At 38.2% G+C, this 16,081-nt stretch overlaps 1 protein-coding gene across 1 annotated transcript in view; it reads left to right on the top strand.

The window, feature by feature from the left end:
* Positions 1-10,592, top strand: part of LOC124156127 — a 51,830-nt gene extending 41,238 nt beyond the window's left edge. The window contains exons 21-23 of the mRNA XM_046530466.1: positions 3,236-3,347; positions 5,867-6,026; positions 10,398-10,592. Coding sequence (XP_046386422.1) covers positions 3,236-3,347; positions 5,867-6,026; positions 10,398-10,425 — 300 coding nt within the window. The 3' untranslated portion in view covers positions 10,426-10,592. The remainder of the gene's footprint in view (positions 1-3,235; positions 3,348-5,866; positions 6,027-10,397) is intronic.
* The last annotated feature ends 5,489 nt before the right edge of the window (positions 10,593-16,081 follow it).

Consider the following 16,081-nt stretch of genomic DNA (forward strand, 5'->3'; position numbering starts at 1 on the left):
TAACTGTTAAACCATTTCAGTGGTATTCCACGAATCCCGGTCCTCTGAAGCTTAAAGAGCAGAATCTTGTGATTGATGGAATCAAAAGCCTTGCTAATGTCAATGAATAAGCTGCCAGTGCGTCGATTTGAGTTTATGACACTGTAAACATGAGTGAAATAATTTTCAAGAGCATCTTCTGTGCCCTTTCCACTTAAAAACCCGAACTGGTTTTTGCTGAAGAAGCCTTTTTTGTCTAGAAATTTAATTAATCTCGACTTGACTAGCTTCTCTATTATTTTGGAAAATATCGATAACAATGAAATTGGACGATAGTTGAGTATACTTGAACGATCCCCTTTTTTATATAAGGGCGTGACCACCGCCTTTTTCAACTCGTCTGGAAAAACGCCACTGGTAAAACTTAGGTTAAATATATGTGAAAGAACGGGAGCTAAGTCATCAATTACTAGTTTCAAAGTTTCACTGTTTATGTTGTCGTAACCGGGGGCTTTGCTGAAAGGAAAGGATCTCACTAATTTAGTTATTTCTGTGGGGTCAACTGGTTCCAGATACATTGATTCGAAGCCATGTGAATAACTGCAACACTCAGCGACGAATTCATCAATACCACTATCATTACTATTATTATTGCCATCAAAGGAAGAAACAAAATAGTCGTTAAATACTGTAGTTATTTTAGACGGAGTAGAAGTGATACTACCATCTATTTTCAGACAGATTTCAATTGGGCTGAGTGGTATGCGACCGGTTATTTCTTTAAATATTTTCCATTGCATTTTAGAGTTCCCATTTGCTCCTTGGAATCTTTTTAAATAGTAGTTATTGGAGGCAATCCTGAGTTCCTTTTTTAAATTATTTCTACAGTTAGTAAATTCCTTTGCTAAACTTTCGTTTAGTGGATGGCGTCTATATTTTTTAAGTAAATAATTTTTCCTTTCAATAAGGTTTAGTAGATGACTAGTTAACCATGGTTTTAATTTTTTGCGTGTGTCATAAGTATTGGATTTAATTCTTGATGCAGATAGCGCACCTATTAGAAAATCATGAAATAACGAAAAAGCCTTTGATGCGTCTACTTCATTAACAACTGGACCCCAATCTACTTCGGCTACTTTGATTTTAAAATATTCATAATCTATCTTAGTTTTGATAGGCGCAGTCATTAATTTTTCTTTGCATAATGGCTCTTTCACGCTTATACAACAGCTAATCAAGGAGTGATCGGTTATTGCTTCATGAAACACTTCTGTTTGGAGGTTATGAGAGCACATTTTTTATTACCTAGCAAACAAGTGATCAATACAGGTAGCGGAGCTTGCTGTTACCCTGGTTGGCGATTCAATTAGACACGCTAATCCCATGGAGCTCATTAAGTTTAAATAATGATCAGAATCATTAGAAGGTACCATAATATTTATGTTCACGTCACCAATGACAATAATATTACCTTTTAAACTATACATTAGCGGTTCAAATTCAGTTAAAAATTGTGAGATCAGAAAATTTTGATCTCTATAAAGAGCAATTAACTGTAACTCAAAATTTTCAAGTTTGAGGGCCACCTGAAGAAAATCAGCAGTGGCAGCTTGTACAACAGTAGAGTAGCAATCTATTTTACTTTGCACATAAACAATAATACCTCTAGCTCGACTACTATTACTACATTGGGCAAAGTATTTATAACCATTTAATTTGTAATAGTTGAGTTCATGTTCACAAACCCATATTTCACTTAATATGATTATAGTCGGTAAATAAGAAAGGCTATGTAGATACGTTTCAAATAAATCAAAGTTTGCTCTGAGACTACGGATATTTTGGTGTATAATACTTAATACACTACTGTGGAACGTCTTACTATTAGTACAATCTGGCATTCTTAATTTTACAAAAAATTTATATCGTCCAAACTCGTCAAAACAAACACTGGTTCTTTCTCAGCTTTTCGCATTAGAACTTTACCTCCACGTATCCACAAGTATTTATAGCCTTTCTCATTTTTAGCAGCTCTTGCAGCATGCAGCACTTTTCTCCTCCCAGGACAAAGAGCCTCGTTTATGTAGAGAGGGGTGGGTGACACATCGAGGTTCAGGTGCCGCGTAGAGAAGTCCCTCTTCACTCTTCTTTTTGCCAGTAGATCTTCTTTGATGTGTTGACGGAGGAACTTGACGTGGATAGCACTATGCCCACTTTCCGACTTGGGTTTGAAGCGGTAACAACTCTCAATGTCGTGCGCTTTGACTGTAACCCCCAACTCGGCTCCGATATTACAAATTATGCTCGGGAGGTCTTTGTTTTTTTGAAGTGGGTAACCGTGAATCTCAACTGAATTTACTAAACTGCGTTGTTCAAGGTCATCAGAGTGTTTTGCAAGAAGCGCAATTTGCTTCTTCAGCGATCGATTTTCACTTTCTAAAGAGTCCATTCTAGCATAGCACTCATCGAATCTCTTACTGTGAGCCTCAAGCACCGAGGATATATCGTCCAGCCGATCATATAATTTGTTGATCGAGTCTCCAAGATTAGCCTCCGTTGACTTCAGATCAGCTTTGATTTCTTTAAAAAGATCTAAAACTGAATCCGTTGGAGAACTGGTGGACGCACTTTTACTCGGCGCACTAGTAGAGTCACTGTTCATGCTGGACCTGCGAACATTGGTGCACTTGATGCATCGCCAAACTTGCTTGCTAGCTTTAATTGCTTCAATTTCCTGTTTAGTTACAGGAATATCTTAACAGTTTCCGTGGAATTTGTTTCCACAATCGGAGCACTCCAACACTGTGTTTTGTACTATCTTTCTGCAATTTTTGCAGGAACTCATTCTGGTAACACTCTTTCACGAGCCAGTAAGTACAGAAAACACTTAGCAAAGCATAACCTTGAGTCGAGGAGCGGAGCAAGACGTCCGAACTCGACGGAGGCCTGAACTGAACTCTTCCTTGCACAGTTTGCGACAACACTACTGCACTGTGTCTTTGATAGTTTTCTCATCATTTTTAACCTAATTAACCCTAGTAACAGAATGTATATGTATGTTTTTTATTGGGACATTTTCCAGCTATTGTGTCAACTGTACTATAAATTTTACAGAATTAATATGTATGTATGTACTATTTTAATCAGTAACTGCATTAATTTGTTAATTATGTACTGAGTTAATAATATGATGACCCACCCACTTTTCGCTTATCTATTATTTTTTTTTGATTGCTTTGATTATGTCCTCCATCAGATCTCGGAGGAAATTTTGGTGGTGGGAAGGGAACACCATGGTGTGTGGACATGTGTCGCTTCACAGCCTGACCTCCGTCTTTCGTGGACCACCAACTGGATCCTGCTCGAAGGTGAGGCACCCTTTATCATTGCTCCTCTTCTTGTTGTTTCTCAGATTAGAGGCGATTTTCAAACCATTAGTTATGTTTTCTATGGCTATTCACTAAAATATATATAGTCTAGTTGAAATTTATAAAGATTAGCTATGAGGCACTTACCTGGTGTATCTTCTTCACATGTGATTCTCGAGCTATGTACTTGCTACCACTCCGGGGCGCAGCTAGGAATTCAGGGGAGGGTGGGTTTAGGCGCAACTAATATGTACTGGGAAGTCTGGGGTGTATGTAATACCCACCAGGGTAAGCAGGAGGTGTGGGGGCCATCCCCCAGAAAATGTTTTAGAGAAATGGTTCAAAATTGTGAGTTTCGCTGCTTTCTGATGAGTATTTTATTAATCCTACTTCTTTCTTCAATCAGGCACTCTTTCTTCAGGGGTTTCATATTTATGTTGAAAGCTCACTTTGATGGGCTATTCTACTATTTTTTTTTTGCTTCATCCATTACATACTGGTTATTCAGCATCTTAGAAAGCAAAACTCAGTCAATTCTTCAAGCTTTTGCTTTCCTAGTTTAATATTTTCCCTGGTTTCCTCTCTTTTGCTGCATACTAATATGTATCTTTTTTTATTTTGATTGATTTTCAGCTGGTATTTGGCCATTTTCTTTTCGATACGTATCAGACTCTGGTAAAAAAATTCTGTCTCGACCATGACTGTTATGCGATCAGAATATAGAAAAATTCTAATTCTTTCCTCGGAAGCTCCCTTTCTAATTTCATTGATAGCTTTCTTGATGGAAATGTAAAAAAACATTGGGGGACAGAGCACACCCTTGTTTCACTTCTTTGCAATCATGTCATTCATGATAGACCGCTCCAGTGTATTTCACGATTTTACATAATTTTAAGCATTTATTTCCAATCATTGCTAAAAGCATTCTCCAAGTTGAATAATGCTATGAGTGTCGGTTTTTTCTTATCCATCCTCTTCTCTATGTGCCGACAAAGTGCAATGTGACTAATAGTCTAAAATCTTCATACTTCTGTCTTTCTTTTTGTCATTTTGGAATTCGGAAGGATGACGTGCTTATATAGTTACTTAGTATTTCAATGATAGTTTTGTACAGCTAGCAAAAGTCTCAAGTTGTACAAGTCTTCTCTCCTGCACTTTTAATTAACTTTGCAGGAATGTCGTCTATTCTTAGTGCCTCATTGCTTTGCGGGCTTATTACTGTTGCATTTAATTCTGATTTTAAGAGCTGACTCCCATGTCATCCTTTTCCACTCAACTTTCCTCTTTTATTATTTTTTAATTTCATTTCATGTTTAAATTAAAATTCATTTTTTTCCATCTCTTGGCATAGTCTTCATTTTCAATTGGCATACACACATATTTTATTTCTTTTCCCTTATGGCATTTTATATTATGAAATTTTTCTTGAAATGGTTCCTTACTTTTCCTTAGGCAGCTTTCACTCTCTCACAGGGTAGCATTTCGTTTACTTGGTCCCAAGATGTACTTCACTAAAATATAGTCTAGTTGAAATGTATACAGATTTATGAGGCTCTTACCTAGTGATATCTTCTTCACAGGTGATTCTTAACCCTTTCACTGCTGTGGACGTACCTAGTACGTCCGCACGACAGTCTGCGGTGGACGTACTTTTTCTTCCTCCTTGCCTTGCAGTCAGCACTTTCGCCGAAGCAATTTGAAGGGACCCACTAATCCGGGACCATTTCCTCAACGAACTCACCCACGCAGGACCGTCTCATCGGCCCTACCAGCGGGGGCCCTACCTCCAGAAAAGTGACCGCTCTGACTGCAATTTGAAAATCAATCAATCAATCCGATCATCGTAAAATGATTGTTTGCATCGCACTCCTGCCAATCAAGCAATCAAGTACGTCTTTGAACCGTGTTTATGCGATTAAAAATAACGATTTTGTTAACTTTGATAAAATGGCCATTTTCCGGTGGTCCGCAGCCACGTTTTTTTGCAAAGTTAACAAAACCGTTATTTTTCGTCGCAGAAATACGGTTCAAAGACGTACTTGATTGCTAGACTGACAGGAGTGTGATGAAAACAATCATTTTGCGATGATCGGATTGATAGATTGATTTTCAAATTGCAGTCAGAGCGGTCACTTTTCAGGAGGTAGGGACCCCGCTGGTAGGGCCGATGAGACGGTCCTGCGTGGGTGAGTTCGTCGAGGATATGGTCCCGGATTAGCGACCCTTCAGAGGGTGTACCACGCCCATTTTTGAAGTACCTGCTCCATGGGCCCACGGAACGCATTTTAACATTTTCGCCGCATGTGAGGAGAAGGTTTTCGGAGATTGAACAGCAGCGAAAGGGTTAAACAATGTCTTTGCTGTCACTAATTTGGTTGTGAGCAGAAATCCAAAAGTCTTTCTCCAAGAGCCCTAAATGAAACAAACATGAATTTTCTGAAAGTGACTAAAACACAAAAGATACATCATATATGAGATAACGGTAGTTCTATCATAAATTTTCTTTACTGTTTTCACAGTGAAACCTCCACCAAACTTTTTCTCAATGCTGATGGAGGATGGATTAACCGCTCCAATATTTCGACCTTTAGGAAGTGAAACAGCAGTTATAATTGCATTCTTTGTCATGCTGGCCTTGATTTTCATAATAATTTGCACCACGAAGTTCATTACAATCAGGTAAGTGGTTCCATTAGCATTTACCTCTTGGAGCAATCTCAAAATTCTCTAATTTTACCACTAATTACATAATTATAAAATGATTAATAATGGAAATTTTATAGTGAATTATTTATGTTCTTATGTTGTAGATAATGGTAAACAATTCAAGGTTATAAGCCAAGAATGCTAGTGTATGCTAAAATTTACTACTTATTCATTTGAGATTCAGTCTGCATTTAGCTGTAATGTTGCCTGATAGAAGGTGTATTCAAAAATGCATATGTGGAAGCAGAGCAGTTAATTGCACGATAGAGTGGTGCGAAAAAGTTAAAATTTTTACATTCATTCTGATTTAGCATGGAAAATTGCAATTGGTGAATACTTTCAGCACAGAGAAAAGTTATTAAAGCCAAATTATATTTACCAACTGTGGAAAGCTTTGGAAATTTTGAAAAATCTTGAATTTCACTGAGTTTTTGAAAAATTTCTAAATTTTGCTCCCATGTGCTTTTCATCCATTATGGTGTAATCTATATTAAGGTAGATTAATGTGGAGCATTTTGTTTATCACCCTGCCTGTAACCCATACCTAAATTGAACTTCCCTCTTAAAATCCTAGTGAAGCCTATGCTGTACTGTACAAGCATAGCGTGTTGCTAAAGAAGAAAAAACTAACATTTATCTCTTTGAAAATATGTAGTGTAAATCCCCCAAAATCTGCGAAAGATAAATTTTTTTTGATAGTTCTTGTGAATTAGTAAATGATTTTCTATCAGCTTTTAAGGTTCAGTAGTGAGCAGAGGGGGTATTAAAACTTTTAATTGTTATTTTCATTTCAAACACAGTATTTTTTGTCCCAATAATGTATCATTTTAAGTAGTTAACATACGCAGTTATTTAGTGGATGAGGAGGTTCATTCACCTAGGCAGAATAGGACGAGTGTTGGTAGGTTTGGGAGGATGGAATTCTTTTGTGTTGCGACTCTTTAAGAAATTTCAGTAGTGTTTAATGTAGATCTATTCACTTAAACATAAAATTATAGCCACTAAAATGAATGTCAAATTGTTGAATAACTTCAATGGATGCAGAGTATTTTACGCTGGGCCAGATTTAACCAAAGTTACATTATGGGCACCTCTCCATTGAGTGCCCCTCCTCACTTGAGGCCCCCCTCTCCCCGATTTTAATGACAAGGCATAGCCACTTGCATGAGGTAAGGTTCAGAAAAAAGGAATAAACAGATATATGGCTGATAGCATAAGTTTATGCTTGAATTTTTACGCAGGGTAAACATGGACAATTCATTTAAAGGAAAACAGCTTAGAGTAAAAATACATGAAGAAGTTTAACTTTTATGCAATTAAAACACTTTATGAATACCCTTTCCAAAAATAATGTCTAGCCTTAACCCTTTAGCTGCGGGAGCGTCAAAATTTTGCTGCCATTGTGTGCGGGATATGAGCGGCAAAAATATTTTACCATCGACCCCAGACGTGTGTCTACCAGGTAGTTGACCCTCATGATCTGGGACTGCCCACCCTACCCCCTGATGACAGACCATGAATAAGAAAATATGGTCATACGTTGAAAAATGTTTTCCTGCACTTAACATGCAGACTGTTCAAAAACGTTCCCACAGCCTAAGGGTTAATTCATACAACAAAAAAGAAGAGTAACTTCAAAAATGAAAACATTACGTACTGCTGTAACTGAATGACCTACCACCCTTGAAGGCACCCCTTGGACTGCGACGTCCCCAGGGCGCATGCCTATTTTGCCTTAAGGTAAATCCAGCCCTGATTTTACCATGGTCTAAAACTGAGCCCAGTGAGAAATGGGTGGTGGAATCCACGTGGAACCCACGTGGAGAATTAACGTGGATACCACGTGTTTTTGGTCGTGGAATCAACGTGGAACCCACGTGGAAATTTGGTGGAAAAATTTAAACAGCAGTAGGTGCTGTCCTAAAACCATTAAAACCTCAACCACTCTATATCTAAACCTTCTATATATGTGTCTACGAATTTTCATGTGCTCTCATGGCTGCCTTTCCACGAATTATATAAAAATAGAATGTGCGATACATTTTCACATAACTAGCGTGGTTTCAGGATGATAAATGACGCAATGTCACCAGAGAGTTAAGTTCCACAAATTAGAAATTCTGTTTAACATTTTATGATAATCACCACAAATCCACTTGAAATCAACGTGGATTCCACGTGGGTCCAACCACTCAATATCCACCACCACCAAATATCCACCACTCAACGTGGATTCCACCACCCATTTCTCACTGGGAGGGCTCATGGCTTGATTGCTGGTTGAGGTTACTCTTTTCTTATGACTATCCATTTCATCACTATTGTGGGAGCAGAGGGAGGGAGTTAAGGGGGATCAGGGGAGGGTGGGTGGCAAGCTGATCTTTGCACCCTGGTAAAACTCCTTGTTCCAGCCCTGGGTGTGTATGATGTGATGGGCACAAGAGGGTCAAGTCATAATTCTGTTCTGCATGTCTTGTGAATTGATAAATTACATTAATCCTCTTCATGAATTTTTTCTTTAAGACCTATCATGAAGAATAAAATATTTTAAATGTAATATTAGTATTGTTACACAGTGGTAATTGAGCAGGGCTATGGTGGCAGACTAGTTCAGGTAGACTCTCATTAGTCTCCTGTAGACCCTCACTGGCATGTACCTCCCTTGCTTCCTTTTTCATCTGCACCCATAGGCAGGGACTTGGGTCGGCACCTATGGCAGGAAGAAAAATTCCCTGAACTGAACTCCTGCAGTTCAACTTGTAAATTTGTAAACTTTGCAATTTGCAAGATTTTTCGCTTTGCCATCGAATAAGTCATTTGGTGACTTAGATGAGCATCATATGAATGGCTATCTATGATGTAAATTAGGGTATTTAAGGATTCGAAAAAGGCTATTCAGGCTTCCAGCCGGGTGGTCTCTCTCCATTCTGCCAGAATGGAGGGAGACCACCTGGCTGAAAGCCCAAATAGCCTTTTTCAAATATATTTGCCAGGTAAGCATCAGATTTTATTTAAGAATTGCGTAGAGAATGCACCAGTCTGGTATGACAATGAGGAAAGAGTTGCTGTAAAATTTTGAGGAAAACTAGGAAAATATGCAAGTGAAACTTTCAATATGGTCAGCATGGCTAACTGATACATTGCATGCCGTACATTTCAAATGGTATTGACATTTTAAAGATGGCCATAAGTTCATTGAAGATGATGAGCATCCTGGATGTCTTTCCATGTCAAACGATGACTCATACATTGGCAGAATTCTGCTCTCGGATCCAGGGAAATCGACGTCTGATCATTGGAAAACTTGCTAAAGATTACAGAATAGAAATTGGATCATGTTGAAAAAATGTTGAATGAACGGTTGAAAATGGATCTTGTTGCTATGAAATTTGTTTCATGCCTCATGATGGACAACAATTAATATGAGTATCACATTCAGCCCTCAGAATATGCAAATTTTTGGTCAAACACTCAATCACTGGACCATCTCACTATCTACTCAGCAGAGCTGTCATGTCTGATAGTTGCATTCCCTAAGTAATCCTTTAATACCGTATTTTTCATGGTATAGAGAGTCAATGAAAAGATGCTCGTCTAAGTCATGAGGTGGTCATGAGATGGTGGCAATGAGAAAAACCTTGAAAATTTTAAAATCTATTACCCCTTGGAATGCAGGAACGTTTGTAAACGTTCTGAATGCTGACTGCAGGAAAACATTTTTAAATGTTTGACCATTGCTTGGCTATTTATGACAGTTTCCCAAAATTATTATTGCTACCTGGGTAGAGCATAACTGTACTATTCTTCACTGTAGGGATTGCCAAAGTGGTTTAATTCTCCCTAGCCATCCATCATAGCAGGGGGTGCCTCCTGGGCATTTCCTATCGTACTGCCGATTTTGTATTGTTTCCTTCCCTCTCCTTGCTGTTTATACGCCTATGACAAGTGCCTGAATGTAGGCCTATCCCTTGTAAGAAAGAAAGAAGGGTTGACTCGGATTATAAGAGTTCACTTCTTGGGAGACACTCTGCCTGGCTTGAGGGGAAAAATATTTCTTTGATCTATCCTGCACTGGCTGGTTGTTAAAATCATGTTCTTCTGCAGCCAAAGGATTTGTTTGCAAATTAAACTGCATGTGGCCCAGTTTGTGGCATTTCCCCTACCACTGTGGAGGCTGACCCAAGTCTCTGCTGAAGAGTGCAGATTGAGATACAAGTGAGGGAAATTTCTGCTTATTAGGGTCTACAGGAGGCTACCTAAACTAGTCTGCCATGATGTCCCTGCTCAACTACCACTAACCACTAATGTTAGATTTGTAATTTGACCACTATTTTATTTATATAGGTACTTCAACAATCAAAAACAAGAGTAATTGCTAAGACCACACCAATTCTTTTTACTGTCTTTTGTATCCGCTCTGCTTCAAGAACTCAAAATGGCTAATGTTTTTAGTGATGTACTAATATATGTTGATGTAATGCATCAGGGACTATGTTAAATAAAACTATGTGCACATGAGAATTTTATTCATGCAAGGAATTGCAATTTTTTCTTCAATGAAGTATATATTATAATGGGGTATCAGAGGGGAAAACTTCTTTATTGAATATTTTTTATGCAAATGTCTTGCTATATGGGTTGTATGTTTTGAGTTTGTTTTTTGTGTCTATTATTTTCTCAGTTGAGGGTCTCCATGTGATAGGTGCTGCATACCCACCAGGAACCTTGAAATACATATAATAAATTGCCCTCCAAAATGACCTTTATTGACCACTGTTGCAATATGGGTGTGTGTGCAGGGTGCCTTTATGCAGAGTGTACTTCTCTCATGTCTGGAGATGAAAGTGTGAGGCATCAATTTTCTTCGTAGAGATATGTTTACACTTGACAATGCTTGTTAATAATCGTTTTTTGGCCAATTTGCCCCAAAATTAAGGTCATAATTTGATGCAGCAATAAGACACCTATGGGTGGATAATACATCTAGAGTTGACATTATTCCAGTAGAACTAGTTAATAATGCAGGAGAAAAGACTTTGAACCAGTTTATCAAAATCACCAGTGAAATATTGTACCTATGCATAAGGTGGGATACAAAAGGAATTCCAAAGGAACTTCTTGACCTTAAAACCCAAGAAAAGAGGAGTGGAGAATGGTGAACATTTTAGGACTATAAACCTGACAAGACATGGAGTAGTGACAAGAAGAGCTTACAAGGATCCATCTTTCAAAGAATAGAACAAAGAGCAGAAGAGTATCTGGATGTGGATCAATTCCGATGTAGAAATTATAATTTTTCTATCAAGCGACTAACTAATCTTCAGTTGAGATGATTGGAGGAATTCTTGGTTAGAGTGGGGCAAATAGGTGTAAAAAGGTAACTAAATTTGCTGGTTTCTTTAATTATAATTAAGAGAAAAGGTAATAGAAATAATACTCTGATAAGGTGGGGAACTCACTCTTTCCCTAGGTAATTAATTTGAAAAGCGGTAAAAAATCTTTGAATCAAATGTCCCTTAACCAGAAAAAGATATATTTTCAACTGAATTCATATGTGTCAATTAATCCCGCTCCATTTAACAAAGAAACGCTAACCTACCAAAGGAAGGCAACTAACATCAATGAGTGAACTGAGAGAAACTCTAAAAGTTCATGGATTAATGCCATCATCTTCCCCCCTCATCTCCTTCTCTGTCCCCCCTCCACCTCTTCCCCTCCCTCCCTCTCTCTCTAAGAAAAGGAGTAAAATATGTGGCTTGCATGTGTTCCAGTACATCAACGCTATTTTCCAAGAAAAATATATGATAAAATTGCATCGATTACAGTTGCTTTTACAGTATTCCCAAGATGCGAGTGAAAAATAAATAGTTAATTTGTTTTTAATAAATCCCATGGTTAATCTTTGAATTACTATTATTTACATCTCTTTGAAACAAAATTAATGTAGTCATCGGTTGTAAATATAATAAAAAAACTAATAATACCCATGAATTGTGGGTGGTCTCCAAATTATTCGAGTACCAATTGCACATTAATTTAATTCCGTTGGAGTGAGAAAAAATTATTTGGGGTAGGTACTAATTTTAACGGCGAACTTTTATTGAATTTTAGGCACATAAAATTGCTGTAAGTTTTGCATTCCCACCACTTGCAATGTGGGAAAATAAAACTCGAAACTGAAGTAAATTAAAAATCTTTTTATGTGACTCGACCCAGTTTTAACTTTAAATTTCCATTGGAAGGTGCGTAAAAATGCTATGAGAAAAATCACTGCAAAGCCGAGACGTGACATTGTCATTTTTTATAAATTTATTCCCACTGTCATCCCCGACCCAAAATCCCAATAACTTCTTTAATATCACGTAGTACTAGCGTCTACCCATTTTCAGACCACCGCAGGATAGTAATATAGCTTAGCCTTGCCATCTTTCGGAAAGATATTCTTGTAGCCTCGAGGTACAATGGTGAATTACGATTTGGACCTTCCTCGGACGCAAGGCATGTTAAAATATAAATTTTTTGTAGCTGTAAAGAAAGAGTGGACTTACGTAGCCCGCAGGGAAAATTCCTACCTTTGCCGATAAGCCATCAGTTGGGGTAGATGAATGAAGACAGCATCTAGGGGTATCCAATCATCCATCTTCTTTTCCAGTCCTTTTTCATTTTTCCAAGAACCTAGAAATCCTCTCGGGAAATGCAGAAAACTCAAAAAAATCTGCGAGTAACTGAAGCAGCGAGGGGCTCTTTTCATTTTCTGCTTGATGGCCACAAAAGTCTATTGCGCAGTGAGCATAGTAAAAAGTTTTGTAAAAAAATCAAAAATAGTTCCTTGGATACGATTAATGGATTAAAATTATTCTTAATCCCTTTTGTAATTCTGATAATACCAATACCTCTATCGCATTCTTTTTGTGCCAAAATATATTTCATCATTTTATACTTACACGTTTTTAATAATAATATTTCGTTCAGTCGACGATGGGCGGCCCAAAAATAACTGGAAATCGCATCGTGCGTGACTATCATTGTTAGGGATTCTCCCTCTACGCGGGTGTTAATTAACCCTTTCTGAGTCAGTATGCGAAACAGCTTTGCTTTTGACGGTTTTAGCGAGCCCAGGTTACAAATTTAGTTCGAAGAGTTTTTCGACCTCCTCGATGTTGGAAATGGCTGATATTCAAGAGCAGAGTTGACATTTCGTTTTCAACTCAGTAAAAGTGCGTCGGACGCGGTTGATTTTTAAGACTTCATCTTAAAAAGAGCCCGCCTTGAAAAGAACTCAAGTGCACGTGTGGTATTCGCGATTAAAATGAAAACAGTGGCTTCTTGTTCCCTCGAATGAAAAGGGTGATTAAAGTTAAACGTTTTGATGTCATTCCAGAGGTGAAAATTGAATCGAAGGCGGCCCTGGAAGGCACCGGAAAGGACGAGTACCAAAGGTGTTTCGCACTGTGGATAAAACGTTTGAACCAATTTATCAGAGTTAATGGAGAGTCCTTCGAAGGTGACAAACGCTTGTGGCACAAAAAAATAAATTCCGAATTTTTGTTCAAAATTTCGTCCGGTAATTTTTTAGTCCCCTTCGTATTTTTGATTTTTGAGTTTTTTTCTGAGGAAGTAGTTTTCTGGGCGGGCACGTAGCCTGAAGAAAGGAGAAAGTTTTGGGGCTTCAGCCTCCCCCACTCCGAAATTTCTGCCCTTGCAGCGAATACCCGTGAGACATCTGCTGAGGAGACCACCAGCTTAGAGGAACATATCCTCTTGACATTCAATTTTTCGATACATGTTGTTGCTTTCATGCCTGCAAAACGATGAATTTAACTTTCACAGTTATGCAAACGTATCATTTGGCTGATTTCCCGAGACTTCATCAACAAGATTCGCCGGGAAAGCACCAAACCCTCCGTATTGTATGGCTGATTTAACCCATTCGAGACGGTGGAGTTCTCTCCTTATCATGATAGCTGGACTGAGCCCCAAGAGACTCTTCGGTCCCCTCTGTACGGAGCATTTTTGCAGGAAATTCATTAAGAAGGGTCTCGCGGATAATCACACGCTCTCGTCACCACCTTTTTTCAAACCTTCCTAGCGGGAACTGCGGGGTCTCCGGACTCCGAGGGTAGTTGGGCTCCCTATTTTCCGTGTATATAACCCTAAGACCGGCATTGGCTCGCGGTCTGCTTGTCATTTGTATATGAATTAGCTGAAGAATGTGAGCTTTTCCCGGTGAATAGCATGGATGAAAGCTTCTCCGGTTTCCAACCGGGTCAGGGTCTGCATGGAGTAGGCCGACGTTTCGTTTGGAGACTTTCCCAACATCCTCAGGGCTGATGATTATGATGTTACGATATGATATGATGTTACGTTCAAGAATGTTGTCCTTTCATTTTTCTCAGCCCTGAGGATGTTGGGGAAGTCTCCCAATTTCGAATTGAATTCTTCGTTTTTTCCGAGAATTATCAAATTTTGAACGATGCTCTACCGTCAATATCAACGGATTTAATGCATCAGCAATTTCCACGTTAATGTTTACACTGAAATCGAGATGTAAGTTAATATTTATGGTATAACCTCGTTTACAAATTGTAAACGCTGCTCAAAAGACAAATAATTAAATTCTTAGTTAATATTTTTTGAAAAGGGAACAAATATTTATTTCGCAAGTTGACTGATTAAAATGTATTCTTTTTCGACGCGTGCGAGTAGGCAACAAGATGTCGGTACTGGCAACCCGCATACCACCCAAGCTCCCGCTGAGAAAATATCTGCGGCTACGTGCCTGTACCAGGGATTAGCACGGTAGGTGTGTTTTAGAACAAAAACATTGAGAGACGCTCAGTAAATTTAAAAAAATCGAACCACCTCACGTTTCCTGACGGGAAAGGTTTTATTAGGAAATCCTACATCGAAGGTTTTCATGTAAATTCTTGCGAAAATGGAGACTGTTTTTGTCAACAGATCGACCGTTACTTGGATATTTCGTTTATACTGAATTGATAGTATTTTCGCTCTCGTGTTTTTTTCCCAAATGCTACAATGACAGTTTTTATGGCGTTTACATAAGGCAACATTCATTCTTCTCCACCATCGCGACGTCAAAAGTTGATCGACAGCAGATTTTTCAACTGGCGTAATGAAATTATTTGGCCATTCCCTTTCCATTAACTTACATTTATTTACACGGTGAGATATATATTTTTTGGAAAAATTTTACGTATTAAGTCATGAAAACAGGAAAACATTGAAAAAAGTATAAGCATAAATGTGTTTAATGCACAAATGCATCGATTATTATTATCAGTAGGGGAACCCTCATATTTAAAATTTCGCATAGTCTATCGCATGAACCAATTTTCACGAATAAAATATTTTCTGATCTTGGAAATGCCCATATCGCCATAGCTACTTAGCATGACGATACCTCACTGCACAAACACTCAACAATCGCCCACCGTATCAAATCCGCTCATCTAGTACTTATAGGGCTAGATACTAGATGAGCGGATTTCATTTGGCGGGAGATTGTTGAGCGTTTGTGAAGTGGAGGTGTCGATAAGAAAAATGAGGCGTCGTAATTTATTTAATATTAAATCCGTACGAAGCACCTAGATTCGAGACGAGAATCACAGCGAAACTATTTGATGATTAAATAAAGAGCACGTTATGCCAATCAAATCTCACACCAAATACTAAATATCCAATGAGATGAGACGACAGATATGAATTATTAAGGCCTCTTTAATTAATAGAAGAAAATAACTGAAAATAAACAGCACAAAGGAATATGGAAAAAGTAACATTGCTGTATAATTTCACTGCTGACATCAAGTAAGCGGTATATTAAACACTTTCAACGCGGCGGTAATTTTTTAAAGTTTTTCCGGTGGCTGAATTTTAATTCTTTGGTTTTAGATGGTTTTGGTCTCATTCTGTATAGATTATTCATTGGATGTTGCGGAAAAAATTTTTTTAAATGAAAAATTGCAATTTCAAAGTTGACGACGATCGTCGTCCGACGTCACCGGATA

This window comes from Ischnura elegans, chromosome 3, assembly GCF_921293095.1.
Source record: "Ischnura elegans chromosome 3, ioIscEleg1.1, whole genome shotgun sequence".
In the NCBI taxonomy this organism is placed as follows: Eukaryota; Metazoa; Arthropoda; class Insecta; order Odonata; family Coenagrionidae; genus Ischnura; species Ischnura elegans.